At 37.9% G+C, this 27,375-nt stretch overlaps 2 protein-coding genes across 4 annotated transcripts in view; one reads left to right on the plus strand and one right to left on the minus strand.

Moving 5' to 3' along the window:
- Positions 1 to 509: 509 nt before the first annotated feature.
- On the minus strand, positions 510 to 12,727 carry LOC121859545 (ribosome biogenesis protein NSA2 homolog). The gene is made up of 6 exons (XM_042356437.1): positions 12,682 to 12,727; positions 7,391 to 8,298; positions 4,909 to 5,005; positions 4,509 to 4,595; positions 1,014 to 1,144; positions 510 to 668 (listed from the first exon to the last, which is right to left on the minus strand). Exons 2-6 carry the CDS (start codon positions 8,165 to 8,167, stop codon positions 525 to 527), a joined length of 1,236 nt encoding a protein of 411 aa, XP_042212371.1. The 5' UTR covers positions 8,168 to 8,298; positions 12,682 to 12,727; the 3' UTR covers positions 510 to 524.
- A 313-nt stretch (positions 12,728 to 13,040) lies between these two features.
- LOC121859546 (transcription factor SPT20 homolog) overlaps positions 13,041 to 27,375 on the plus strand; it is a 29,977-nt gene continuing 15,642 nt past the window's right edge. For all 3 annotated transcript variants that reach the window (XM_042356439.1, XM_042356440.1, XM_042356441.1), the window contains exons 1-14: positions 13,041 to 13,131; positions 14,865 to 14,990; positions 15,641 to 15,821; positions 16,578 to 16,735; positions 17,126 to 17,338; positions 17,878 to 17,997; positions 18,595 to 18,770; positions 19,426 to 19,524; positions 20,239 to 20,338; positions 23,675 to 23,857; positions 24,547 to 24,678; positions 25,323 to 25,434; positions 25,804 to 25,944; positions 26,631 to 26,728. In XM_042356439.1, coding sequence (XP_042212373.1) covers positions 13,105 to 13,131; positions 14,865 to 14,990; positions 15,641 to 15,821; positions 16,578 to 16,735; positions 17,126 to 17,338; positions 17,878 to 17,997; positions 18,595 to 18,770; positions 19,426 to 19,524; positions 20,239 to 20,338; positions 23,675 to 23,857; positions 24,547 to 24,678; positions 25,323 to 25,434; positions 25,804 to 25,944; positions 26,631 to 26,728 — 1,866 coding nt within the window. In that variant the 5' untranslated portion in view covers positions 13,041 to 13,104. The remainder of the gene's footprint in view (positions 13,132 to 14,864; positions 14,991 to 15,640; positions 15,822 to 16,577; positions 16,736 to 17,125; positions 17,339 to 17,877; positions 17,998 to 18,594; positions 18,771 to 19,425; positions 19,525 to 20,238; positions 20,339 to 23,674; positions 23,858 to 24,546; positions 24,679 to 25,322; positions 25,435 to 25,803; positions 25,945 to 26,630; positions 26,729 to 27,375) is intronic.

A 27,375-nucleotide genomic window follows, 5' to 3' on the forward strand; every position in this document is an offset into this window, starting at 1 on the left:
AAGATTCCACCCTAATCCATTTTATCTTCACTGTCCACCATCTTGTGAAATTTTCCTCTAAACTTCTAAAGGGTAAGTTTACCTTTCTTTTCTGAACTGTACAATTGGTAACTTCAAGCCTTAGCCTGTTTTAAATTTATATTCTGTAATTGGTCATTAAAATAAAACTAACCAAAAACGGTAGTTTCAAATACCAAAAACGAAACTCAAATATTTAAAGTGTATATGTTACCTCTAATTAATGTCTGCATTAACAAAAGTTTACTGCACTTGAATACATATGAAGCTTGTTAGAACAGAAATTGGTGAGATTTTAAAGACATCAAAGTTAACACTGATGGGAGGGATATACTGCAGAAGGCAGATAAAGCCGTATGCTGGAACAACATGTACACGTCATGACTTACTACTGGACAGAGAAGAATAATGACTCGAGGTTTCCTTTACAAAACTGTATAGGTACAGGTTCAGTACTGCCACAAAATTAAAAAGGGTAAACAACACCGAGATTACCATGAACCAATTTATTCAGGTTTGTTGAAAACGTATGTCAGATGGCATCGACCACAATACTGGCGGTCAAACATGTTTGCCATAAACACACCGGCTCCACACTCCTCACTGGGACACTCGCGGCGCTGACGGGTGATCTTGCCATTATCGTCCACCTGTTATGGAAATTCCCCAGTTAGCCCAAAAACTTTCCCGAGATGTCTTGTACAGTATATTAGGAGCATGCACAGGTAAGGTTCACATAGCATATTTACAACTATTTACATATCATTGGTGAAGTGTATTCATAAGATGCAAGTAAGCATCACAAGTGGACAGTCATTCAAATAGCTACCTCTATTGGGGGGTGTCAAAATGAACACCATGAATGCCGCTGTCTCGGTAGGGTTGTCAAAATTTGCCGTTGTCATTTTTTTAAATACAATTTTGTATAGATAGTTTTTGAGTGATTATACATTGACTAAACAGAAAGTAGAAATTCCACAATTCTCACAACAAACCTTGTAATACTTGAGCACAGCCAGCTTGACTTTCTTATGCTTGTGCTTGATCTTCTTGGGAGTGGTGTAGTTCTTCTTCTTGCGCTTCTTGGCTCCACCACGAAGCCGCAGAACAAGGTGGAGGGTAGACTCTAAAAAGATCATAATAATTCATTAGAATGATCACTGTCTTATCATTCCAAACAAAAAATCATATATAAATTTCAACAACTTCTTCCATGAATAATGTAACAACTTAAAAGCATTTGGTGATTTCAGTTACTGTAGAATAAGGGCGTGAGAATTATCAGTTCCAAGACAAGTTTTCAGTGAGGCAAACAGGAAAATTAAAACATCTCTCTTTCAAACAACTGTCATGTCATACCATTCATTATCTCTATAATATTATGTACTGTACAGTATCAGGGTGTAAAACAGCTGAGCAAAACACAATTCAAGGTTTAAGGCAAAAAACAAACATTTTTAAGGTTTTGTAAATATCATAAAAATGGTTATTCCAATATAAATACTACAATTAGTTGAATAAATATTAAGAGAATTGTTTGATTTTTCATATCTAAAAAGATAAATACATTACATAAATATGTAATGTATTTCTCTTTTTAGATATGAAAAATCAAACAATTCTCTTAATATTTATTCAACTAATTGTAGTATTTATATTGGAATAACCATTTTTATGATTCGGTATTTACAAAACCTTAACATTTTTAATTTTTTGCCTTAAAAACCTTGAATTGTGCTTCGCTCAGCTGTTTTACACCCTGATACTGTACAGTACATAATATTTAAATATCTCTGTATACATGGTGTCCATTCCTTTCTTCCTTTGTTTCCTCTTCATTTAAGATTTCACCTGGACACTTTATTTAATTCTTTATAATATTACATACATAATTAATATAGTATTATCTTTGATATGAAAATAACAAAATTCAATTAAATATTAAAATATTCCCGAGAATATTGCCCAAAAAATTTTCTTAGCATCAGGAGCAGACACGATGGAAAGTAATGTACTACAGTCGACCCTCGTTAATTCGGACCCCTTTAATCCGGATTTCGGATAATTGGGACAAAATCTGAATGATTTTTTTTTTTTAGATTTGTAGGAATATTACCTACGCGGTCCTTAAGCTAAAATGCTGGTCCACCCACTGCTGGGATAAAACACCAGCGTCTTTTTGGTTAAATGTAACATCACCACTAGTGTGGGGAGGGGATGCAACTTTTAGCTTCAGACATGAAAAATATTTGCAATTTACTGCCAGTAAACAATGGAAACGTAAAATATGTACCAATTAGTAATGAAAAGTTGTGCAGTTCCTAAAGCAATTGAAGCTCACCAACTTACAATAGGCTAAATTACCTTACAACGTGTTTTCAGTAGTCTATGTTGAAGTTCTTAGCACAGGCTAACTTATCATATCATATACGGTATCACAGTTCTCATTGATCTACAAAAAATACCGGTATTAAAAACCTTTTTCATATTTCACACTTAATATAATACCCGGTAATCTACTTCAACCTCCTATTGTTTACAAAGACGCATGACGCACCACCAGCTGTTGAATATCAGCTAGACGGTACACGTGTTTTTCAAATCGTTTTCAGTTAAAAAACTGTTACATCACATGTATATTTTACCTTAACTGTGCCTGAATGAATATATTCTCGGAAATAAATAGTGGTTTTGCTGAAACGTGATGTATTTTAATGTAAAATAGGATAAAATACATGACGAAAACAAAAGATTTTACCTAACCTTCCGATGTTCAAGAGAAGTTACTCGTTTTTTTAATAGTTTTTGGTTAAAATACTATTATATTACAATGGTATTATATTCATACTGTGCTTGATATAATGCATTCACAGAAATGTAATATTTTTGCTGAAATGACGTACGTTTTACAGTGGAAAGTGGGATAAAATCGTGACGAAAACAATGACTTTGAAATATAATGCAATATTAACTCCTAAATCGGTTAATTCGGACAATCGGCTAAAACGGACACCCTTCCCCCCTATTAGTTCGAATTAACGAGGGTCGACTGTACTGCACTCAATATAAATTCACTGCTATTAAATCACAAACAGCTTTCCGTTGGGTGTCATAGTTGTACTAAGTACGAGTCCACAGAGCTAGCACGAGGGTTGCCATAAGTTGTCACAAACCCACTTACACGCAAATTATAATCACCTATTACTGTTTCACCAAATATCATTATTACAATGCAGATTTAAAGTATATCATTTAGTACTAAATGTAATCCGACCAAGTTTTTAAAAAAATTAATCACATGATCAACTAAAAATTTTAATCCATTCATATCTGTGGAGACGCAGACTTGCTCAATTGCAGCAACGGTCAACTTGTTTAGGACGTGAATCGGTGATCTCTTTTCAGACATGTCCGCTAGTTTCGTCATAACTAACCTTTACACAGAAACTCAATACAGTAATTCTACTATTCATATGAAAATCATTCGACTTTTCCTTACTTTATATATGATTAATTATTTAAACTTTTAAAGTTGGCCTTTTCGATCCCTGCACAGTTCCATCAACCCCGTGGGGTCTATATTGACTACGGTACTTTGAGAACCACTAAATAGAGCAGAGTAAATTTTACAATAGTCTAATGTGGCTTAGAAATAAAGAAAATACATTAAAATATAAAACTATAAACTAAGAAAAATGAAGAGCTTAGGTTTTGTACGTCTGGAGACAGTGAGCTGCACTGTGTTGCAGACTCACCCGTATCCCTGCCCCTGATGTGATACCACAGCATACACACATCTCGGAGCCAGCTGGTTGACTGCCTGGCTCAACTGTGTGGCATTGCCCAGATGATGGTTTGAGTGTGGAAGAGCTATTTTTTTACATAAACTATGTGCTATTGTATGCTATATGCTATGCTATGTATCTATTTTATTGTTTACCACAGCAATTTTTTTAACAATGCAGTTATAGAGATACTGGTGGCAGACATGTGAATGAGTGACTTCAGTTGTGTTTGGATTGTTGGACTAAATTAGTATTTTTACTGAAATGGACCAAAAGGGACAAGTTCAGATACTTGGAAGATTCAGATAAAAGGAAATGCACTGTAAATGAAAAAACAACATTGGATTTGCCATAAAAGTGCAGATACTGTGCACAGTGTCCTGACATGAATGGAGGAAGTTGTTGGGTGTTACTGGATCAGATACTCAGTGGTGCAATGTACAGCACCTTATACCTAAAACATTGGGGTGCAACAGCACCCTCTCTCCCTCACCCATTACTGGGTGGAGTGTGAGGATGGTGACAGTGCAGCACACAAGAGAACTGACTAACCACCAATAATATAATCAGTCAAAAAATTTCTACCAGCCTCGCAGATACTGTAGTTGAATTTTGATCACTGTTCTTGAATAAAGGGTTACTAATTACTTTTCGTGAATAAGTGAATTCACAGTTGGTGAATAAGTGTAGTGTACAATAACTCACCTTTCTGGATGTTGTAGTCTGACAGAGTGCGGCCATCCTCAAGCTGTTTCCCAGCAAAGATCAGACGCTGTTGGTCGGGAGGGATGCCTGTAAAACATGTACCTATATAAATCCTTCACGTGATAACACAAATTTTTATATCATTCAACCACTTTGTTTTGTGCCATAAACAAAAGAAATAACAAATTTGACCCTTAGTCAAAAATTTTAAAGAATAAATGGATATCTTTCAAACTTCCAACTTGGGATAATGTGGACAGTATACCAAGGAAATTTAATTGAGGTAACTACTGCATTGGTAACTTTCATTACTATTTCCTTTATAGAAGTAATTGCAGAAATTAAACTTCAATCTTGAGAAAAAGAAAAAATTAATAAATAAATACATTTCCAAACATACCCTCCTTGTCTTGGATCTTGGCCTTCACATTTTCGATAGTATCCGATGGTTCGACCTCAAGGGTGATGGTCTTCCCGGTCAATGTCTTCACAAAAATCTGCATCTTTGTGATCTGTAAAGAAACACAGGCATGTCAATGTTAAACGAGACCAAACTGGGTGTAGTGTAGTGTTTAATTTTAAGCTCTGCTGAGGTTTCCCTTCTGCTCTAAGCTGACCAAGTAAATCTTTAAATGCAGCATTAAATTTGTCTAAAATATATAGCAAGAGTTGGCCTTCTGTAGAGGTCCCAGTTCTGTTTTGTTGTACATCTACAATATCCGTTTTTATAACTCTCACACCCCAACAAAGAATGCCTCATCTTCACATTATCCCAGTAATTACTGGGGTTAATTAGGTACTGTACAATTAACCTCTTTCTAATGCTAATCTTTACTGTACCCATCATTAATATTATAAGGGCAGTCAACTCCCCACACTCAAGTTAATCAGTTTATTTTTAACTTTGGTTCCAGCATAAACCCTCTTGAGTGTCTAGGAAATAATGTACTACAGGTATAAGTATTTCCCAGGATAGGTATGAAGTGTGCCAAATACCATAAGCAGCTGTGATACAATTTGTCGGCATTTTTTGCATGTTTAAGTCGAAGGCGGAGGACAGGTTATAAAATATTTGAGTGGTTCATAAGCAAAGGCCCTAAAGGTATAGCTTGTTATATATCGCAGATTACCCATCACAGTTTATTTCACCAAAGATCCACCACCTTGGGTAACCTAACACCCCCTCCTCCCATATACAGAGGGTAATAACTGACTATCTGCTGCATTTCTCGACCTGCTGGTACAGTACTCATGTCTACCAAGGTTAATGTGAATAAGCTTTATAGTTTTATAGACAAGACAAGAAAACTTAACCTATGTACACATACACAAGACTATCTGCCCACCTGGATCCGAGTTTGTAAATAAACACAATGTATAGCAGTTTCAGTTCAGTTGTCAAGGATTCATAAAGTGATCAGAATTGTTCATCCATTGTTATATTGTATCAACAAAAAGGGGGCATAGTTTTGTGTACAATATCATCACATACCACAACTTCTCAAAGACACACAAAAACTTAAAATAAAATTAGCATATCAATATTTGTTTTTATCCCAATTGAATTAATTTTTAATGCACTGCACTTTGTTCAGCATGACCTCTTTACTCTCCCCTGTTCTGTAGTGAGAGGGTGTTGAATAAGCTGGAGGGACAATCTTCAGGCTCGAGATAGGCAAACGTTGGTTTGGAAATAGAGTAGTGGACGAGTGGAACAAGTTACCAAACATCGTTAACTCAAATAGCTTCAAACATCGGTTTGATGGGTATAGGAGTAATAGGGGTTGGGTGTAAATTGGACTACCCAGTATGAGCCAATATGCTCGCTGCAGTTTCCTCCATTCTCATGTTCTTTATTGTTTCACTTGTTGTTTGGATCACCTGAATGTTAGCCCCTCAACCTTATCTCAACACCCTAATGCTACCTAGATGGGCAGGGGGGGTAAATGTTAAGTGCTCCGATGTCAAATCATCAGGTAAAACACAGTGGGCTGTGTTCAGATCCTGTAATTATTCTGAGGTTACTGTAACAAACTTGCTATTTACACTTTGTTCTGGTCGAGATATGTAAAGCAAACGTTTCTACATAATATGACAAATTATCACAGGGACACGAGTGTTTATGGTAAGCTTCCTCGATCACCCAAAGAGCCTTACTTTATCTGAAGATCACTCACCCTAATGCTGACCTAACTCCAAGTACTATACAGTAGTACAGGTAGCATTAGTGTTTTATCATCTGGTGAAATAAGCTGGGGTGGGGAGGACTGGTGATCCTTTACACCAACAGTGAAATCTTCACTTACTACATATCTTCTCACCATAAATTTCCCAAGTTAACTTAAAATCTTCAGATTCAGCAACTTTAAATATCTCTTCAGGTGTAACTGTGGGTAGACCTCACACTTCATTTTCCTCTCCTTCTTAACCACATTCCATTATTGATGGACCTCATAGTTATGTACCATACTGTGTAAAGTTAAACCCAGATGCAAATCACCTGTTTAATTTCCATACCAACATAGCATATAACATTGGTCAGTAACTTCGTTTTAACTTGGTGATAGAATAATATACAAAACATTTCATTTTACCTTTATTGAGATGTTAATGTATCAGGATTTTTTTAACATGATAAATTCAGCTTGCCAATACAATTTTCAACAGTAAACATTGAGGGGGGGGAAAAAAATATATCAAATTCTCCCCATTACAGCGTGGTATGTCCAGAAACAGAGCAAGCAGACACACACACTCCTTTCAGTCCGCGTCATTCTTACTTAATAAAAATAAACTTTTCATACATATAATTTTCTCCATCTGTTGACATTCCCAGAGTTAAATATGAGTGACATGTTTCCCTCGCCCCATAGTGACTACACCAAGAGAACAGCATTGATACAACCATCGTTCTCTGGGTTATTAGTAACCTGGGCATATTTACCCCACACAACTTTACCACTCTGAGTAACAAGACCAAGTTCACTAATGTTAACTTCAATAACTGTGCCTTTAGTTATAACACCAAGAGATGTGTATGTGGATGAACTGGGGTTCTTCTTCACCCCAATAATAGGAAGACAAAAGGTTGCCTTTAATTCTGGATGAGTTACGTGAGCTTTTTTAAATCTCAGAGCCATTGGTCGAATGAACCTTTCAAACTTGGGCGGCTTCCTGGTGAACTGATCTCCCACGAATGTTACTTTGGTGACCATACGTTTCCAGGCCTTCGACTTTCTCTTGCCGGATTTAACAACTCTGAACACTTCTGCCTCGGACTGTGCTCGGACTTTGGGAATGGGGACGTCCCATTTACCGGCCTTTTCCTTCCTCTTCTGTTTAATCATATTTGACAAGACTTTGGCACGAGACTGTCCCTCACGGTCCAAGAGGTAGGAAGGCACCGCTCCCTCTGGTACAGCATCTGTGTCCTTCTGTTTTGTTAACTTTGCTTCATGAGCTTTAATAGTTTTCTTCATCTGTATCTTCTCAGAGCAGCGCTGCTTGTGGTACAATTTGGCCTTTAATCCAAATATCTTCTTAGCTTTGGCCGATCTTTCGTGAGGTTCACGAGCCTCCTTTTTCCTTTTCCGTTCCTCAAAATCAAGTCGCCGTCCATGGCGCTTGCGATGAAGCTCAATGTGTTCGTTCTGCGGCATTGTGTTGGACGTACGGCAGTTACTTGGTCCTCAAGATCACTACTTAGCCCAAATTGGCAGCCTAAGTTAATGTCCTGGTGCTCAGTGGATAATCCCACGGGTCTGGATGATGTTGCCCAAGGCACCGGTACCTGGGGGAGACGAGGAGGCAAATTAGTAAGCGCTCCAAGTCTCTCCCAAGTATCACCCACAGACTTGAAGCTTAAAACAACCAGGTACAGTATAATGTGTATGTACAAGTTGTAGAAAACACATATGTCAAAAGTTGATGAGTCAAAGATTACGGAGGAAAACCAAGATATACACTGTAATAGGCTCATCAGATGTTTTCCTGATCGGCCAATCCATAACAAAGTTATGAATATAGTATGCTGTACCATAGGAATAGTCAAGTGTTATGAGAGGGAGAAGTATTGTATCACAGCTGTTTACCAGAGAGAGGAAAGTCCATTATATAGAGGGTCTTGTTAGATGTGAAACCCCATCTACTGTAATGGATTATATGTGCAAGTTTCATCAGTCAGCTTCACCTCCATACAAAATGACAACTAATCTCATGAGTAACACAAACCAGGCTTTACTGGCTTGTCAATACAGTACAGTAATAAATGTGAGAACACACTGTATTGTACTGTACAGGATTCACTACATTAGTCACGCATTTTCTTGTGAGATTGTACTGTACATGACCACCATGCAGATCCTAAAATGTGACATCAGCCATTAATTTAAACCAAAGGTGAGAATGTAAGGACCTGAAGGATTCCCAGCATCACAAAAATAAAGTAATATAATCTGTTTGGATTAAGACAGGTTGTTTGCTTCATCTCATGTCACATAGATCATATTCACTGGAAGCATTTGTTATATACAAACAAGAATAATTAGCATCGGCAGCATGTTGCCAGTAGATGCATACTGTATTACTGTTGGAAAAGAGGCAGGAAAAACAACAAATAGGAAAACTGCAAAATCCCTGCAACTAATTAGCAATGTTCCTGATGTGAGAGAGAGGTTGTCTTCAATACACCAGTTGAAAATACTGGAGTTGCTTTATGTACAAAAGTCAAGCAAAGTATTGGTAGTTTTTAAATGTGGAATCTCCCAACATAAGTACCCCCCTCCCCCAGGGTGCATATTCTAGCTCTCCTGCTGTAATGAAACAGTTGTTATAATTCTAAGTACGTACATTACTCTCATAATAACTATTCTCGATCACCAAACGTTGATACAGTATTTAAGGCAACAAAAACCATAATTGAGTCAGTGCTATATAGAAGTGTACAGTATTTACCAGCCAGCGAATCATATAACTACAGTACTGTACAGTATTCCATGTGAAGTGGACCAGTAGAGAAGTCACAATATTGTGATTTATAAGTGTTAAGGTAAGGCAGTAAATATTTTGAAAGGGCCAGCCAAAGTTCATACAAGCGTTATTTTACCCCGAGTGCGCTCTGATTGGAGAACATAAGAAAGTAAGGAGTCTGCAATAGGCCAGTTGGCCTGTGCATGGCAGCTCCTGTCAAAAGTTACAACCACTCCTATCATCCATGAATCTATCTAGCCTCCTTTTGAAACTTTCCAGTAATCCAGCACTTACTACAAAATTGGTAAGCTTGTTCCACTCGTCCACCACCCTATTAGTGAACCAGTTTCTTCCTATCTCCCTCCTAAACCTAGACTTATCCAACTTAAATCCGTTGCTCCGAGTCCTATCCTGCTCGGATATTATAAGAACTTTATCTATATCCCCTTATTGATTCCTTTCACCCACTTAAATACTTCTATCATATCTCCCGCACTCTTCGTCTTTCTAGGGAATGCGAGTTAAATTTCTTTAACCTATCCTGATATGGAAGGTTTCTAAGTCCCGGAATCATTTTCGCCATTCTTCGCTGCACCGACTCTAGTGAATTGATATCCATTCTATAATAAGGGCACCAGAACTGAACCGCATAATCGAGGTGCGGCCTGACTAGCGCAAGATATAGTTGCAATAAGACCTCTGCACTCTTATTACTTACTTCTAGATATAAAACCCAATACTCTGTTTGCCTTATTTCGAACATTAGCGCACTGTTTTCCAGGCCGTAGGTCCGGGCTTACAAGTACCCCTAGGTCTCTTTCACAAGTCGACTTCTCTAGGTTGTTGTTGTTAAGGCTGTATACATTGTCAGTATTTGTTCTTCCAATATTAAGTACGCTGCACTTGCTGGTGTTGAATTTCATTTGCCATTTTTCAGACCACCCTTGCAGTTTATTTAGATACTCCTGTAATGCATTTGCATCCTGCCCTGAATTAATCTGCCGCCCTATTTTGGTGTCATCCGCAAACTTGCTTTCGTCACTGCTGACCCCAGTATCTAGATCGTTTATGTAGATTATGAACAAGAGTGGGCCTAGTACTCACCCCTGGGGAACCCCACTGGTTACACGGCCCCACCCAGATTTAACACCATCTATGCTGACCCTCTGCGTTCTATCGGTGAGCCATGATTTTATCCAATTTAAAACTTCCCCCTCGATACCATGAGCCTTAATCTTTCTCAGAAGCCTCTGATGCAGTACTGTCAAATGCTTTGCTAAAGTCTAAGTAAATTATATCGTAATTTTCGTCATTATCTACTACCTCGAAGACTTTCCTAAAAAACGTCAGCAGATTTGTTAGATAAGATTTTCCCTTTGTAAACCCATGTTGCAAGTCATAGATTAATTTGCTTTTCTCTAGATGCGATCGAATGCTATCTGCTATAACTGATTCAAGAAATTTCCCCACTACTGACGTCAAACTGATCGGCCGGTAATTTGACGCTGATGCTCTGTCTCCCTTTTTGAATATGGGTACTACATTTGCCTGTTTCCACAAGTCTGGCACAACTCCGGTGTCTAATGATTTTGTAAATAAATTTACAAGGGGTTCGCTAATCTGTTCCCTACACTCTTTCAAGACTCGAGGGAAAATTTCGTCCGGCCCTGGGGATTTTGTCTTTAGTTTATTTGTCCACAGGTTCCTGCTACGTTTACCTGGATACACTCCATTTCGTCACCACTAACAGACCGTTAGTTGCTGGTATTAACATGACAAATTCTAAGTTATTATTTTACACGAATAGAAATTACACATGTATACAGACGACTCGAGAAGTATTATGTTATTATTATACATGAATTTATTATTTAATAAAGAAACGATTAAAACGTTGGTAAATAAACAAAATACAGAACAATTGAAGGTAATTTGGCACCAGCGCATAAACCACCGAGCAGCAAAGAACAATCTCGCTCTATACCTCCTTGTCACTCTTCTTCAGAGATAGGCCTCAATGGTTGATTTGCAATTACAACTAGTTGCTGAGCACAAGCTAAAATCGTGCACAAGAGAAGGAAATCATGACAAACAAGTCCGTCTCTGGAAGCTGTGGAATGAATTTGATGTATTAATTATGTAAAAATTCTTGGGAATTTATTGCCCTGAAATGGTGAGGAGAATGAACGCAGTGACGAAAAGGGTAAAAAAAAGTGGTGACAAAATGGGCAGACCCGTTTACCCAAGGTTATATTCCTCACTTAAGAGTCAGTTGTCTCCTCCTCCTCCTTGTAGGTTACATAATAAAATAAGGAGTCTGCAATAGGCCGGTTGGCAGCTCCTGTCGAGAGTTACTACCACACTCTACCATCCATGAATCTATCCAGCTTCCTTTTGAAACTTTCCAGCGTTCCAGCACTTACTACAAAGTTGTTAAGCTTGTTCCACTCGTCCACCACCCTATTTGTGAACCAGTTCCTTCCTACCTCCCTCCTATACGTAAACTTATCCGGTTAGGTCGGTCCGATTAATTACCCAAATGTAGCCACAATGAAGTCAAATAATGGTCCTACACGAATAAATTGGACTGCCAATCACTTCTCGACTAGTATTTGGTGTCAGAAAGTCACAAAAAATTCGTAAACTTAATTTAATCTGAGTAAGTAGATCAAGTGCATGTACCTAACCTAATCTAACACAACAGATTAAATTAAGTTTACCAATTTTTTTTTTTACTTTATGACACCAAATAATAATCGAGAAGTGATTAGCAGTCCGATTTATTCATCTAGGACCATTATTTGACTTCATTGTGGCTACATTTGGGTAATTAGTCGGACCCGATCAAACCCTACAACCATAACCTGAAATAATCAACAATATCGCAACTTAACCTTTAATACACATTAAAAAAACCACACTCGATAAACACAATTTAAATCACCATTCGATTAATAACTATATACACCTGAAAGTCTGAACTACATCCAATAGAGTAATATATCAGCTGTGGACAACGTGGAGTGGCACACCCAACCATGCCTTTATTTTTCTCTCCATTTACCATTAATTAACCACTTTGCATAACATTTCACAATTTCCATTACTTACATAAATACCTAATAGAGGTTATGAATGCGTGAGTAAGGCAGAAAGGCTTCCAGTAGAGCGAGCAGAGAGGTAATAAAAGAGGAGGGTAACTCACCACGCTGCCCCTGGTGACGCGGCGGGTAGAAGGACGCCTCCCAGCTGTTGGTTCCTTTACATTAATTATACCTCAACTACTCTCTTACTAACTCACTTTGACAAAATTCAAACCTTTAATTTATTATACACTTGTAATCTTTAATAAGGAAATTTGGAATATTAGTTTTATTTAATTGTTATTAATTCTTATAGCGATTGGTTCTGTTACCTAAATTAGACCTTAAATGTCTTAATATTAACTAAATATAATAAAATTATAACAACGAATTTATTATTAACTTATTTTATGTCAAGAATATAGTTATAATATTTGTTTTATTGTATTATTATTAATAAGAGCCAGAGAGTTAGTGATCAGCTGAAGCAGTAAACAAACAGTGACATGACAGACTGAGGGAGGCGTCTCCTTAATGTCTCTAATATGGAGTCACTCATTAACAAAGCTGATGTAAGTGTTCCTGTCAGGGAGACTCAGAGCTTTATGATGACCTTAGTATAGTTATCTTGTCTCGCTAGGTTGTGGCGGCCGTGTCTGTGTGCCCTTTATGAATGGTGGTGTTTAACGAGGGATTAATGTTGTTTTAGTAATAATTTATGGTGTAATAAGGCTGCTGAGGACGATAATATAATTGTCTTGTCTGTCATTTGTTTGTGTCGGCCGTGTCAGTGTTCATCATTGTCACATCAGAACATAAGAATGGAGGAAACTGCAGCGGGCCTATTGGGCAGTCCCGTTTACACCCAACCCCTATTGCCCATATATCCACCCAACCGATGTTTGAAGCTATCCAGCGTATTAGAGTTAATGATGATGTTTGGTAACTTGTTCCACTCGTCCACTACTCTGTTTCCAAACCAGTGTTGACCTATCTTGCGCCTAAATCTATTGTTACGAGTTCGTTCCAGGTTGGATAGTTTGAGTACCTCTGTAATGTCCCCTTTGTTTAGCTCTGACTTCCATTTATACACCTCTATCATATCGCCCCTCACTCTACGTCTCTCGAGGGAGTGCAAATTAAGATGCTTTAACCTGTCTCTGTACTCAAGGTTCCCAATGCCCGGGATTAGTCTTGTCATTCTTCCCTTATGATGACAATGATAATGAGTACAATCAAATTAATTTTTACTAATAATTAGGTCACATTGGGTCATAAATGAGGGGATATTACCTAGGTTTAATTAATTACTTTATTCTATAGGTTTCTTTACAAGTACTGTATAGAGAAGAAAGACTTGAGTACTGACATTTCAAAGGTTCCAATGTTCAGAGGCCTCTTCAACCCCTCATACATTATCTAACAAACAACTAATACACTACCTAACATAAACAACTGATGAATAACATAAACAATTAACAAGTAATATGTAACTGTACAGTAATCTTGCCTGTTTGCTGCAATGTTAGGTATTTTTATGACTAATAAAGTTTGTAGACAATATTCTTCTCTAAATAAATCACATATTTATTTAAATAGACAACCTAACCTAACCTAAACTATCTAACCTTCCTTACCCACAATAATAGATAAGTTAGGTTGGGGGTAATCTTGCAGTAAACAGCAACCACAGAATTCCGGAAATTCACAGCACTCAATAGATAGAAAAAAAATCTATAATCATAGGTTAAGTTGTGTTGTGTTTGATAGTTGTTTTTGGAGTTATAGTTGGTTCTTCTCCTTCAGTTTTAATATTTTATCCCACAAACCTGGAATTATTATATTAAAAATGAATAAAGGGAAGTTTGTAATGGTCATATTTTACACACTCAACATTATTTTGGTATTACTGTATTGCAGTTTCGGCCAATACACGGCCGACTGTTTTAACCATCCCCAACCTTTAGATCTCCCTATTTGGATTATTTCTAACCCCATTTCAACCAGGGGACAAAGAATGTTAGAAATTAATTTTAAAGTTTTTCCATACTTTGGGGGGAGGGGGATCTAAAACGGGTACTTTCCCCGGGAAATAAAGGTCAAGTTCGATTAAATCGCACCAAAATACACAGATTAAACTCATTTCTAAACTACCCGGTATATAGGGCATATTGGCCGAAACTAAAATTATACCTAAATTATTAAGTGATCTAGAATTTTGAATAAATTGTTTGAAATAATAGAAGCTCTGCCATATAGAGACAACATTAGTAATAAAAATAACTATTAATTTTTATTCTTTCAGTATTTGATAGAACAGAGTCATGAGGTGCTGGTGCAGGGCGGCTGTGGTGCTCTTCAGGGTCAGCCGCTCTTTAGGAAGCTGGCGGCCATATATGCCGAGGAAGCCACCAAGATCCCCAGACTCAAGGTGATGCTTGTTACCCTATACTGTACAGTGAAGCCTCTATGTGATGGACTGTATGGAGAATAAAGTTCATTACAGTATATCGAGGTTCAGTTAGATGTGAAGCCCCAATCTAATGGATTATATGGAGAGAAGGTCGTTATAAGGAGGTTTGACACTGTAGTAACAACCATCATTGTGAGGTTTTGGCCTTAGTTATTGAAGAGAATTATGTTGTGATCCACCTTGAACACTTGGTACAGGTTAACTTAGACACTTAGTGTGTACACACTTGGTCTAATATTCAGACTGTTGCAATATACCATACAGGGTGTCTCAGAAAAATGTATACACATTGTCTTGTAGATTTTCGTGGATATCACATGAATGCTTGTACACTGTTAAAACAATATTGTCCTCACTTGTTAATGTGTAAGATCTACCACAAGTGAGGACAATATTGCTGCAGTTTTAACAAAAATCTGTAAAGCTGTATGTATACATAATGTTGAGACACTTTGCTATATACAGTACTGGTGTACAGTACTGTTGTACTGTACAGACTGTATTTGTATAAGAATATGTGTTGCTAATATATTATCTTCTATGACTGAATGATTGTATTTTAGATTAAGTCTAATTATTTAAAGAGTTTTAATGTATTGTATTTACAGAGCATCTGCCTCACTCACAAGTTGTTGGAGAAGTTAGTGAAGCGAGAGAGTCTCAACTGCCTGGTGGTTAACTTGTACCGGGGTAACGAGGGATATTCTCTGGCTATCAAGATGTCGTCGGGACTTGAGACGGAAACTGTCCGCCTGTCGTATGAGGAGGACGTTTTGCTGACATATATTGGTATGTGATTGTAAAGATCAGGAGTTCCTACACATTTAATTATAATTACTGACTGAATTGTGAAACCACATATAAAATTAAAATATTTTGGAATAAACTTTCTGTTGTTTTCATTCAGGATTGTTTAGGCTGTCTTAGTTGGCAACAGTGGTATATGAGGCTGTTAAGCCTGTCTTAGTTGGCAACAGTGGTATATGAGGCTGTTTAGGCTGTCTTAGTTGGCAACAGTGGTATATGAGGCTGTCCTAGTTGGCAACAGTGGTATATGAGGCTGTTTAGGCTGTCTTAGTTGGCAACAGTGGTATATGAGGCTGTCCTAGTTGGCAACACTGAGGCGCCCCAGGCCAGATGACAAGTGACAAAAGCAAGAAACACAAGAGTCTGAATCCTCTTCCTCACCTGTCTTTTCTGACCTGGAGCCTCACATCACAGGCAATAAGTCTTAACCCTTTAACACTCTTCATCTACAACATCAGGTGGTCGTTGACTATCCAGGGTTCAGGTTATTGCTTCAAGGTAACACTGATCACTTAGCTACTAAGGGATAATATGACTTCTGATCCCATAAACTTAGACTGGCAGATTGTAGATAATGTATAGGGAGGCTTTGTTATGGAGTTTGGCCAAAATTTATAAGCTTACTCCTAAGTCTCTTATTTCCTATCATAGTAAGACGACTTCGCCCCATTGTGAAGCGAACTGTCTCTACCTCAGGGTACCACAGCGTTGATGTAGTGAATTTTTTTTTTTTTGCAGATAATGAAAAGCTTCCCCCGATGCTCCTGGACTTATTAGATGAGTCCAATATAGAAATTTACCACTCGGGGTGTGTCATCGCCGAGGTGCGAGACTACAGAAGAACACTGGATTCATCGTACGACACAAGATACCTCCTCCTTCAGCCCACGAGTCAGGTCAGTCTTAATCTCACCCAACAGTTCCTAATGACTCAGACCAGACTTGTGTGATTTAAAACTTTTCTTGACCTAAAATTTGTTGTGGAACTTGTTAAGTTTACTGCAAGATTCAGGAACTTGTTCATTGTGGTCTTGAGAAATATCATTAGTGTAAAGATCAGTTTTAGTACAGTACTTGTTACCTTAATTGGCCATAGTTGCTGTACTTTTGGAGGAGAATATTTATTGACTTTATGAGTAAATTGGTAAAGGTTAATTAATCCTTGACAGCAGCTACCTGTAGGAATGGTGGCCATCATCAGTGGAAGTTTTATGTTCCTTGCATTCCATTTTTATGAAGAATTTCTTTAACAATCAACACATACTTTTATACACCCACTTGAACAGTCAGTAGCAGCCGACATCGCATCAATGACTCGTGACCGGGACTGGACCACAGAGGAGCGACTTCACTTAGAGGCCGAGATAATCAAACGGACGGCTCCTCCCCTCAACCTGTCACCATCCCCTATGGTTGCGATCATCAACAATAAACTTCACCAACGGAAATATAAGTTTTCTACCGTCCCCATAAAGAGAGCAGCTCGGAGGTTTAGTCAGGTGTGTTGAGAAGATCATGGCGCTGGGTGAGGCACTGTACATGGTGGAAGAGAAAAGGGAAAGAAAGAGTGAGAGAATGGAGGAGAGTGTTGTTGTATAGAGGAGCTTGCTGGAGGCTGTACATGAAGCAACAGTACAGTATAGTATAGCTAATTATAACAGTACAGTACAGATTAGCTAATTATAACAGTACAGTACAGTATAGCTAATTATAACAGTACAGTACAGTATAGCTAATTATAACAGTACTGTACAGTACAGTATAGCTAATTATAACAGTACAGTACAGTAGTAGGTACAAGTGACACATTTAAATGACTTTTTTCTCCCCAAGAGATTTTTCTCTAATTAGGAGACTTAGATTTAGCATCATGTGGTGGGAAGTGAAAATGTTCCTCTGTGCTGTGAGGTTAAGTTTAGTTATAAAAGAATATGATTTTTTCTAGAATGTTAAAATGATTTATATTGGTTTTAGAGATGTAGTCTTCAATAAATGTGTGGTATTTTTTATAATGCTTTATCTTGTGTGTTATTCTCAGGTTGCTCAGAACCGTCAGAAGGTGTTTGAGGAGTCACCTGCCCCCAAGTGTCTGAGGTTACATAATTTCTTGACTGCGAAGAAGGACAAACGACCCAACCCTAAAAATATAATAAAACCCGTAAGTGTGAGGAATGTTCTGCTCCCGGCCTCTTGTCATAATACAGTACAAACTGCTTATTGTGTGGTTCTGTGTCCTTAGCCCTTAAATGGTGGCCATCATCAGTGGAACTGTAGGGACGATGGCGATCATCAGTGTACACTTCATGTTCCTTTCATTCACTTTCTCTGCATATGGGGGAGGAAGAGTTAGGAATCCTTAACCAATCACCACTCTCTCCCACCACACATATTACCGAGGTATCATCTGGTGTTAGGGAGGTCTTTTATAACCTGTGTCTGCCTCATCAACACATTTTACACTACACTTTAGACTTAATATATCAAACATGATGTAATTTACAGTATTGCATGAAATTATACAAAGGTTCCTGGTAGATCAGTTCTGCGTACCATGGACCCTCAATATTGCCCAACAATTCTTAGTTCCATTCTCACATTATATTGAAGGTCTACTGTATTGTAAACTTGGTTAGATGTTGTCATATAAGGTTATGGTCTATAGTAGTACATTGCTATTTTCTGTGTATTTTACTATTAATAAGAAGTCAGATATTACAGCGGTGCAGTATACAATAATTGACTTTTTTATTTGCAGTTTACTCCACTGTCAATGGATGATGCCCCAGAGCTGAGTGTTCCAGACAACATCGATGTTCCTAAGGTGGCTCGGACATATGAGCGACCAAACTACACAACTGACAACTCTCTTGTGTTCATCGAAGAGCTGGTGCTGGAGACAGAGCGCGGCCAAGGGAGGATATATCACACCAAGTATGTACCGGTAACTATTGTGTTGATTACGACTAAGAATAATGAAATGTAGCATTTTCTTGCAAGTATGAAGATGTGAGGCGCTCCTTGCAAAAAATAGAGAAGTGCAGACTTCCCCCAGTCTACATAAGGATTTTCTTCCTGAAAATCATACATAAATGAGTCCTTTACTAATCAGTGGATGCCTCCCTCTGTGCTGATATAATACATACATGTTAATCCACTCTGCCCTGTGTTGTCCTCACTCATAGTGCACCACAGGACAGAGTATAATGAGGCTGGGGTGAATGTTTCTTTAGTAGATATAACACAGCCAGGTCCATAATGTTAACCCCATTGTGTCAGGACCATTCTAGTACAGAATACAAAAGTAGTTTATTCATCCACTATATTCTTGGATCACCTGAAGATTAGCCACCCAGTTAGTATTAGGGTGGCCAGAGTTAAGTTGAAATAAGCAACAAACTGGTTTCTATAGTGAATCATATTTCTGCTTTAATTTATTTATAGAATTAACCAAAATGTGGACACAAATATGGAGAGTAATGGTAGTTACAGTTTTATTTGTTTTATGGAAAATAAATGTATTTAACTCAACATTTATAAGAATAATAGTTTATGTATACTGTAATAATGTGTGGTGATGTATTTAAAGGCTGACCATATCGCAGAGGAAGACTGACGAGGTCTACTTTGGTGAGCTATATGTTGACCGTGACTATCAAGAAGGTAAACAGAATGGCTCCACGTGCAAGTAAGTACCTCCATGTGTCATCACTGTGAGTTAGGGGCTACAGTGATAGAATTAGTTGTAAATATGATCATCCGTAAGTCAACACAATAGACTGCGAGAATTGTGGGGAAATAATGCAGTAAGCAGAGGAAGCTGAGCGCACTACAGGTTTATGTGTGTGTTCATTACTGGCACTTTATATTTACTGTAGGTTCTGCTCACCATTATCTGCCTGGCTTCAAAACTTGTACTGTAGTCACCATTTCTTAATTTATTTCATTTTTTCCTGACAGTACAGTATCTATATAAACGATTCTTGTACAATCATGGTCAAAAGTCCTGTCACCTCTTCTGGTGCTTCATGAACCGTAAAATTGAGACTCATGAACCCAAAGCACTAGACACTGATGCATTATTCTGTCTATAAATGGTTCAGATTCACAGTTTTCTTGTAATATGTGTAATCCATTTTACGTTATTCAAAAAATGTGTCACAAATAAAGATAACACTGGATCTCCATCAAAAATCACATGAGAGTATTTTTTTCTTTGTTATTTTTTTTTACATTTTTTGTGCTGTACCATACCAGTGATGATGTGTCCACTCCAGGTATGAACAAGACAGTAGCTTGAGGTACAAGTATAATTATTACCAAACTACTAAACGTTAACTGTGAGGGTGTTTACGTGTGTCTCTTGTTTACTTGATGATGTAATAAGAGAAATATTTTACAGGTTTCAGCTAGGAACACAGCAGCAAGTGTGTCGTTATATCCAACAGTTTAAGGAGATCTTCACGGAGGACTGGAGGAAGAGCGTCAAGATTACACACAGAGTAAATATCGTTGAGATCTTTTACTTTTTTATGTTTTCATAGATAAATAATTCTTAGGTGGATATTTGATACGGTGAAACCCCCATAAAGAGGGTCCCCGACTTACGAGCGCCTGCCGATACTAATGGGGTTAAACTTGAAAATTACAGATTTTATTTACTTGATGACTTTTTTATTACTTCCATTTACTGTATTTTGTCATTCTATTTTTTCTTTTGTCTTAAATTAAGTGATTTTAGATGTATGTAAAGACTTAGGCTATGATAAAGGGGGATTTCAAACATTGTTTTACAAGTACAGTACAGTCTCTCCTCGACCTACGACATATTCGACTTACGACAACCCGAACATCGACGGCCATGGTCGTATAAAATATTTTTCACGTTACGTATTTTTGAGTCCCGACATTAGTGATCGCGCTGTGTACTGACAAAATTTTCATTTGTAATTCCCTTTAAAAGGGCTGGCAATCGTAAAAGTGAGAGTTCTCGTGGTGCTGAGAAGAAAAAGAGACACCCATTTTAGAATTTCTATGTATTATTTTTGCCTTTTCGACTTACGACCAATTCAACTTACATAAGAACATAAGAAAATAAGGAGTCTGCAATAGGCCGGTTGGCCTGTGCATGGCAGCTCTTGTCGAGAGTTACTACCACTCTCTATCTTCCATGAATCTATCTAGCCTCCTTTTAAAACTTTCCAGCGTTCCAGCACTTACTACAAAGTTGCTAAGCTTGTTCCACTCGTCCGCCACCCTGTTTGTGAACCAGTTCCTTCCTATCTCCCTCCTAAACCTAAACTTATCCAACTTAAATCCGTTGCTCCGAGTCCTATCCTTCTCGGATATTATAAGAACTTTATCTATATCTCCTTTATTGATTTCATTCACCCACTTAGATACTTCTACATATCTCCCCGCACTCTTCGTCTTTCTAGGGAATGCAAGTTTAGTTTCTTTAGCCTATCTTGATGTGGAAGGTTTCTACCGGTAAGTCCCAGAATCATTTTCGTCATTCTTCGCTGCACCGACTCCAGTGAATTGATATCCATTCTATAATAAGGGCACCAGAACTGAACCGCATAATCGAGGTGCGGCCTGACTAGCACAAGATATAGTTGCAATAAGACCTCTGCACTCTTATTGCTTACACTTCTAGATATAAAACCTAATACAGTACTCTGTTTGCCTTATTTCAAACATTAATGCACTGTTTTCTAGGCCGTAGGTCTGGGCTTACAAGTACCCCTAAGTAATTTTCATCATTATCTACTACCTCGAAGACTTTCCTAAAAAAAGTCAGCAGATTTGTTAGACAAGATTTTCCCTTTGTAAACCCATGTTGAGAGTCGTAGATTAATTTGCTTTTCTCTAAATGCGATCAGATGCTGTTTGCCATAGTAATTGATTCAAGAAATTTCCCAACTACTGACGTCAAACTGATCGGCTTGTAATTTGACGCTGATTCTCTGTCTCCCTTTTTGAATATGGGGTACTACATTTGCCTGTTTCCACAAGTCTGGCACAACTCCCGTGTCTAATGATTTTGTAAATAAATTTACGAGGGGTCCGTTAATGTGTTCCTTACACTCTTTCAAAACTCGAGGGAAAATTTCATCCGGCCCTGGGGATTTTGTTTTCTTTAATTTATTTATCTTCTTAAGAACGTCCTCTTTCCTGATAGTGATATTCTTTAATTTCTCTTCTGTGAAAACTGATAAGAAGTAGCTGTTCAATGCTTTGCTTATTTCTCCACTGCCATTGATCACTTTCCTCCTCCCTGACTTTAAAGGCCCCACTTTGTCCTTGACCTTTGTCCTATATACCCGGAAAAATCCCTTGAGATTCGCCTTGGATTCTCTTGATATCCTGATTTCGTAGTCCCTCTTTGCCTTCCTTACATTTTTCTTAACATTCCTAGATAGTTCATTATACCTATTTCTGAGCTGCTCCTCCCCTCCCTTTAATTTCTTTTAAATTCCTTTCTTTATTCCTATGTCTTGTTTAAGTTTTTTGGTCATCCACCTTGGCTCATTCTTATTTGACCCAATTTTTCTGTATGGTATATTTTGTTTTTGTGCTTTACGTAGTATACAAGTGAATATATTATAGTCATGATCAATTGTTGTGTCTCCTGTGACCTCACCCGTTCCTACTAGGGTCTGACCTGACTGTTCCCAGGTGACCTCACCTAGGTACCTTCTTAATCCCCCATAATCCGCCAATTGAAAGTTTGGGACTCTGACCATATTGTCATTGTTTTTCGTTTTCCAATTTAGGGTGAACCTGATTTCTCTGTGATCACTGTTCCCTAGTTCTTCCCCTACTGTGATATCTCTGATAATATTTTCTTTATTTGTTAATAGTAAGTCTAATATATTGTCACCTCTAGTAGGTTCTGTAATTAGTTGTTTCAAAAAATTGTCCTGTACTGCATCTAGGATGTCTTCAGATTCATAGTCACCTACAATGTTGTCCCAGTCAATATTTCTGAAGTTGAAATCCCCCGTAATGCACAGGTTGTTGTATTTTGCTGCCCTACTCATTTCCTGTCATATGGGCTGAGCTGCTTCTTTCCCAAGACTTGGGGGCCTGTAAATTACTCCCATAATTAGTTTTTCTTGTCCTTCCGCAATTTCTACCCATACAGACTCGGTTCCAATTTCACCCTTTATTGAATTACTAATACAACATTTTAATGTATCCCTGATGAAGAGTGCGACCCCTCCCCCCTTCCTACCTTCCCTGTCCTTGTGATAAAGGTTGTACCCTTCTATGTGGTACTCTGATAAAAAGTTCTTGCTCGCCAGATTCATCCAAGTGATTGCTATGACCTGTTCGTCTGGACGGAACCCTGTCGTAAGTCGAGGAGAGACTGTATATACTGTACATTGCATGTGTTCCGACTTACGTACAAATTCGACTTAGGAACGTCCTCAGGAACGGAATCCGTTTGTAACCTGGGGATCCCTTATACAATGTACTTCTCTTTCTATATATTCAGTTAGACGGGGGGTTTCACATCTAATGGACCCTCGATGTAATGGACTTTCCTCTGCATATAGTCCATTAAATAGAGGTTACACTGAACAGGAAAATTAGATCACAGGATTATGCACGCCAGCTTATTTCACCTGGAGAAGAACCACCTTAATACTAACCTAACCTAACACAACACTAACCTAACTTAACCTAACACAACATTGACCTAACCTAACACAGCACTAACCTAACCTAACCTAACCTACTCACTGCAGTACAGTAGTGTCCACTGTTTTGGGCATCTCTCGTGCTCTCTGGGTGTTGTGACATGGATTAATTTTTTATTCTTTTCGTAGGTGGCGGGTCAAGCGGCATACTCAACATTCATGCAGGGGAGCCGCGATAAGAAGGAGGAACTTTTCAAACAGTCGTCCTCACAACAGGCCGGACAGCAGCAAATACAAGTACAGCAACAGTCACAGCAGACACAACAACAACCCCAACAACAACAACAACAATCCCAACAACCTATACAACAGGTTAGATATTTGGTTTCTGGTTCTCAACATTCACTTTCCTTTCCTCTGTGTGTGTGTGTGACTGAAGACAGAAACTCTGGTTAAAATAATATATTAATAGTGAGAAATCTTATGTTATGAAACAGTAAAGTCCTTTTTTGATGTTAAGTGTATTGTACAATATAAATCTGATTATTGTGAATTACACATTCAGAGTGATTGTAGTTTGGCAGCTCACATAAGGGACAATTGTTTAGTGGCTTAGGTGGAGGGCAGAGAGCCAAATTAACTTAGCTCAGCAGTTGGTTTGTATGTTATGTCATTAGCTCAGTAATCTGAAGCTAATCTTGGCATGTCTAAATTTAGTAGGAAGTTGACAAGCCACACTTGAATGAGCACCATTGTTGTTTGCTCTGCTCCAGCAAGTTGTGATCTATTTTGGACTAACATTGTATAGGTTGGCCTTAAGCAGTTCCCCAACATACAATTTCAATTACCAAGATGTATACAGTACAGTATTATACCCATAAAATGTATCATTCTCAACAAGTATTACTGTATATGTTTCAGTATGCTGTGGTATCAAGACTTCCATTACTGAACATTTAGATTGATCTTCATATACTGTAGACATTACTGGTACTTAAACTGTACAGGGATCTTTAATGAATGATCTGTAGTCTAATGATTACTGTAATTAATATTTGTAGCAAGCAGTAGCAGTTGCAGCAGCAGCAGTAGCAGCAGCAGCAGCTGCAGGAGGAGCCTCTGGGGTGTCATCTGCTTCATCCACAACAACTATGAGTCAACACACCCAACCTAACGTTATCATTGTGTCTAATGTAAGACATCGAGCCAGGGTGGTGGTTTATTGTTCACCTGTATACTGTGTATCTGCCTTTGTCTGGATTTAGGTGTTTGTCTTCTTATTTATGAATAAAATAGCAAAAAAATTTGGTGGATCTAATTTCAGGAATCTTGAGAGTTGAGTTAGATATTTTATATAATTTTAAAAATGGTACTGTACAGGTCAAAACTGGAGGTCATAAGGTAAGGTCAAAGGTGAAGGTCATGTGGTTAGGTCAGAGTTATTCACTTGGTTGGTGCTCTTGTTGTGATGGCTGCCTCGGCTTGTAGTACCCTGACCCATACAATATATTAAACTTTTTATTTACAGTATAGTATAACCTGTAGTCCAGTATTATGTGTTTCAAGTATTACAGCTAAAGTGGGTAATACTTTGGTATGATAAGTATTAGTTTTTATTAACACTTACTATGGTAACTTAGACTTTAGTTTCCTCAGTTAGAAAGTAATATTAAGTAACGGTTACATCATTGTATATTAAATCTTTCATTAAGTTTTATGGCCTAAGATCTAGAAAAGTAGAAGGGAACTTGGGTCTGTTACTGTACTGTACTGTACAGTTTCAAGAAATTTATTTCTTTCAAAAAGTTTCAGTATTATTGCTTCTTTAATTACACAGGGTGAGGGAGGTGTGAAGAAATCAGTGACTGTTGTGACCAAACCTATCGCTGTAACGTCATCAGCAGCTCTCCCCAGCCTCATATCAGCTCAGCCTGTACAACAAACTTCAGGTACGTGGGTTATCTCATGTTTTTTGTTCCAACAACCTTGCTCCTCAGAGAACCTTTCTTACACCAACATCAAATGGGTGTTCTCTGTACTCCTCCTGTGTTAACTATCTTAATGTCAATATTGTATTCTTCAAATAGGAACAAAAAAGAAGAATATAAGTATAAGAAGGGAATTACATATATAATATGTAGTAAATTAGCAAACACTGTCAGCGTGTTATGTCCATTAGAAATGTGTTGGCGGATTATCAGTAGTACAGTATTGTATAAACTTTGACTTGACTAAAGACAAAACTAAGTGCTTGAGAGACAAAGATTTAACATAACTATACAATAATATGTTGTGATAAAGGTGTGTACTGTTGGCAGGTGGACAACATCAGGTGGTAGTTGCCAGAAGTGCCAACATAACTAATATATTGAGTAGAGCGACAGCAACAGCAGCAGGGATGGCTGGCATGGCTGGAGGCATTGGTGGAACTACAAAACTGGCAGTTGCTGTTACAACAGGTGTGTGCCACATGACTGTAACAGATACTGTATTGAGATAAAAGTTAATTTATGATGTGAATGGTTTATGGCCTTTGAGGTGACTTATGAGATGGTGTGACTTTCAGTTATATATTAATTGTTTCATAAATAGTGATATAGTCAAACCAGAATTTATGAAATAGGATTCAAACCTTTATGTTGTAAAGCTGCTCATCAACCCATTGGAATGAATCCCTTGCTGGTTCATGTGACTCATGCCTCCTTCACAGAAACTGACTCTGATTTTTTCTCTCTCTCTCTCTCCAGCGGAAACTAGCTGGAGTGAGAGTTTATACAGCATGATAAAAAATATTGCAGCCATTTTTAGGGGACATTTATTATCAGGGTGTCTGTTAAGCCAGGCAGGTCTTGTAATATAGTGTGACCTACAAAGGAGCTTGGTGGGTGACCTTACAGTACAGACTCCCCAGCATCAGCTATAGTTGGATTGTTAATTACTAATCACTCTTTCCTCCCCATCACACAGTACAACAGCTGCCCTTTAGAGCTAAGAGATCTTGTTAGTCTGGTCATCATGTAACACCAGACATATAAGAACGGACGGTCAATCATCTTGATATCAGTTTAGTCTGTGACTCAATTTAGCTGATCATGACATAGAAACTCTTCCTTTAAATCCTCCCTACAGTTATTGTCTGTTACAGGTCCCGGGATCTCAAAGATTTCTCTTCCGTCGCTCACAACACAGCTGAGTCGTTCAGTGCCGGCTTACTCTCAGGCTGTGTCCCTGGCCAAGACTCAGGTACTTTGGGGTGTATCTGCAGTAGTTGGCTCATGTTGTAGGTTTTTCTCTTCATAGTTTGTGGGATAAGAAGAAGACATTTAGAAATTGCTTGCATTAATCTCATCTTTCATGAAATTATTTTAAGGTTTTTGATCAGTGTAGATTATTGATAAGATCTTTCAGAATGGGGGAAGGAATGAACGGTGGTGTAATAATTTTGATTTACTGTACTTAAGCATTATGCTCCATTTGATTCCTGCATCATGGAAATTTTTAGACCAACAAGCTTTGTGAACGTTGAGTACAATATTGTGCATAGTGCATCAAATTACTGGACATGTACACATCAAGCTTAGTACTGTATTGGGGAACTTGGAGAAACAAATTGAGAAACAAATTATCTTGCTAGAATAATGTAGTAATAGTGTAACTGGGTGAAGATCATTACTTCATAAACCTTATTTCACAGCTTTTTTGTTGATATACACAAGTGATTTATTGTTTCTAAGTGATATCAAAAGCTTTTGTGTGAGATATGTAATGCAGCTCCTCTTAAAACCTTCACTAGAACCACTACCATACCTCCTTTGGGTGCAGTGTTAGAAACTTATGATTGTATACTGACAACACATTATAGAAGGTGTTTGGGCTCGAAGTATCCATGA

Source organism: Homarus americanus, unplaced genomic scaffold (assembly GCF_018991925.1).
Source record: "Homarus americanus isolate GMGI-L3 unplaced genomic scaffold, GMGI_Hamer_2.0 scaffold7626, whole genome shotgun sequence".
Lineage (NCBI taxonomy): Eukaryota > Metazoa > Arthropoda > Malacostraca > Decapoda > Nephropidae > Homarus > Homarus americanus.

Bases quoted from the DNA above. Each gene is read 5' to 3' on its own strand.
- LOC121859545 (XM_042356437.1), bottom strand. From the start codon at position 8,167: ATGCCGCAGAACGAACACATTGAGCTTCATCGCAAGCGCCATGGACGG. The intron at 5,006-7,390 runs GTGTAGTCACTA...ACAAAGATGCAG, and splicing joins GTATCAATGCTGTTCTCTTG to ATTTTTGTGAAGACATTGAC. The intron at 669-1,013 runs GTTTGTTGTGAG...TTTCCATAACAG, and splicing joins CTGTGCTCAAGTATTACAAG to GTGGACGATAATGGCAAGAT.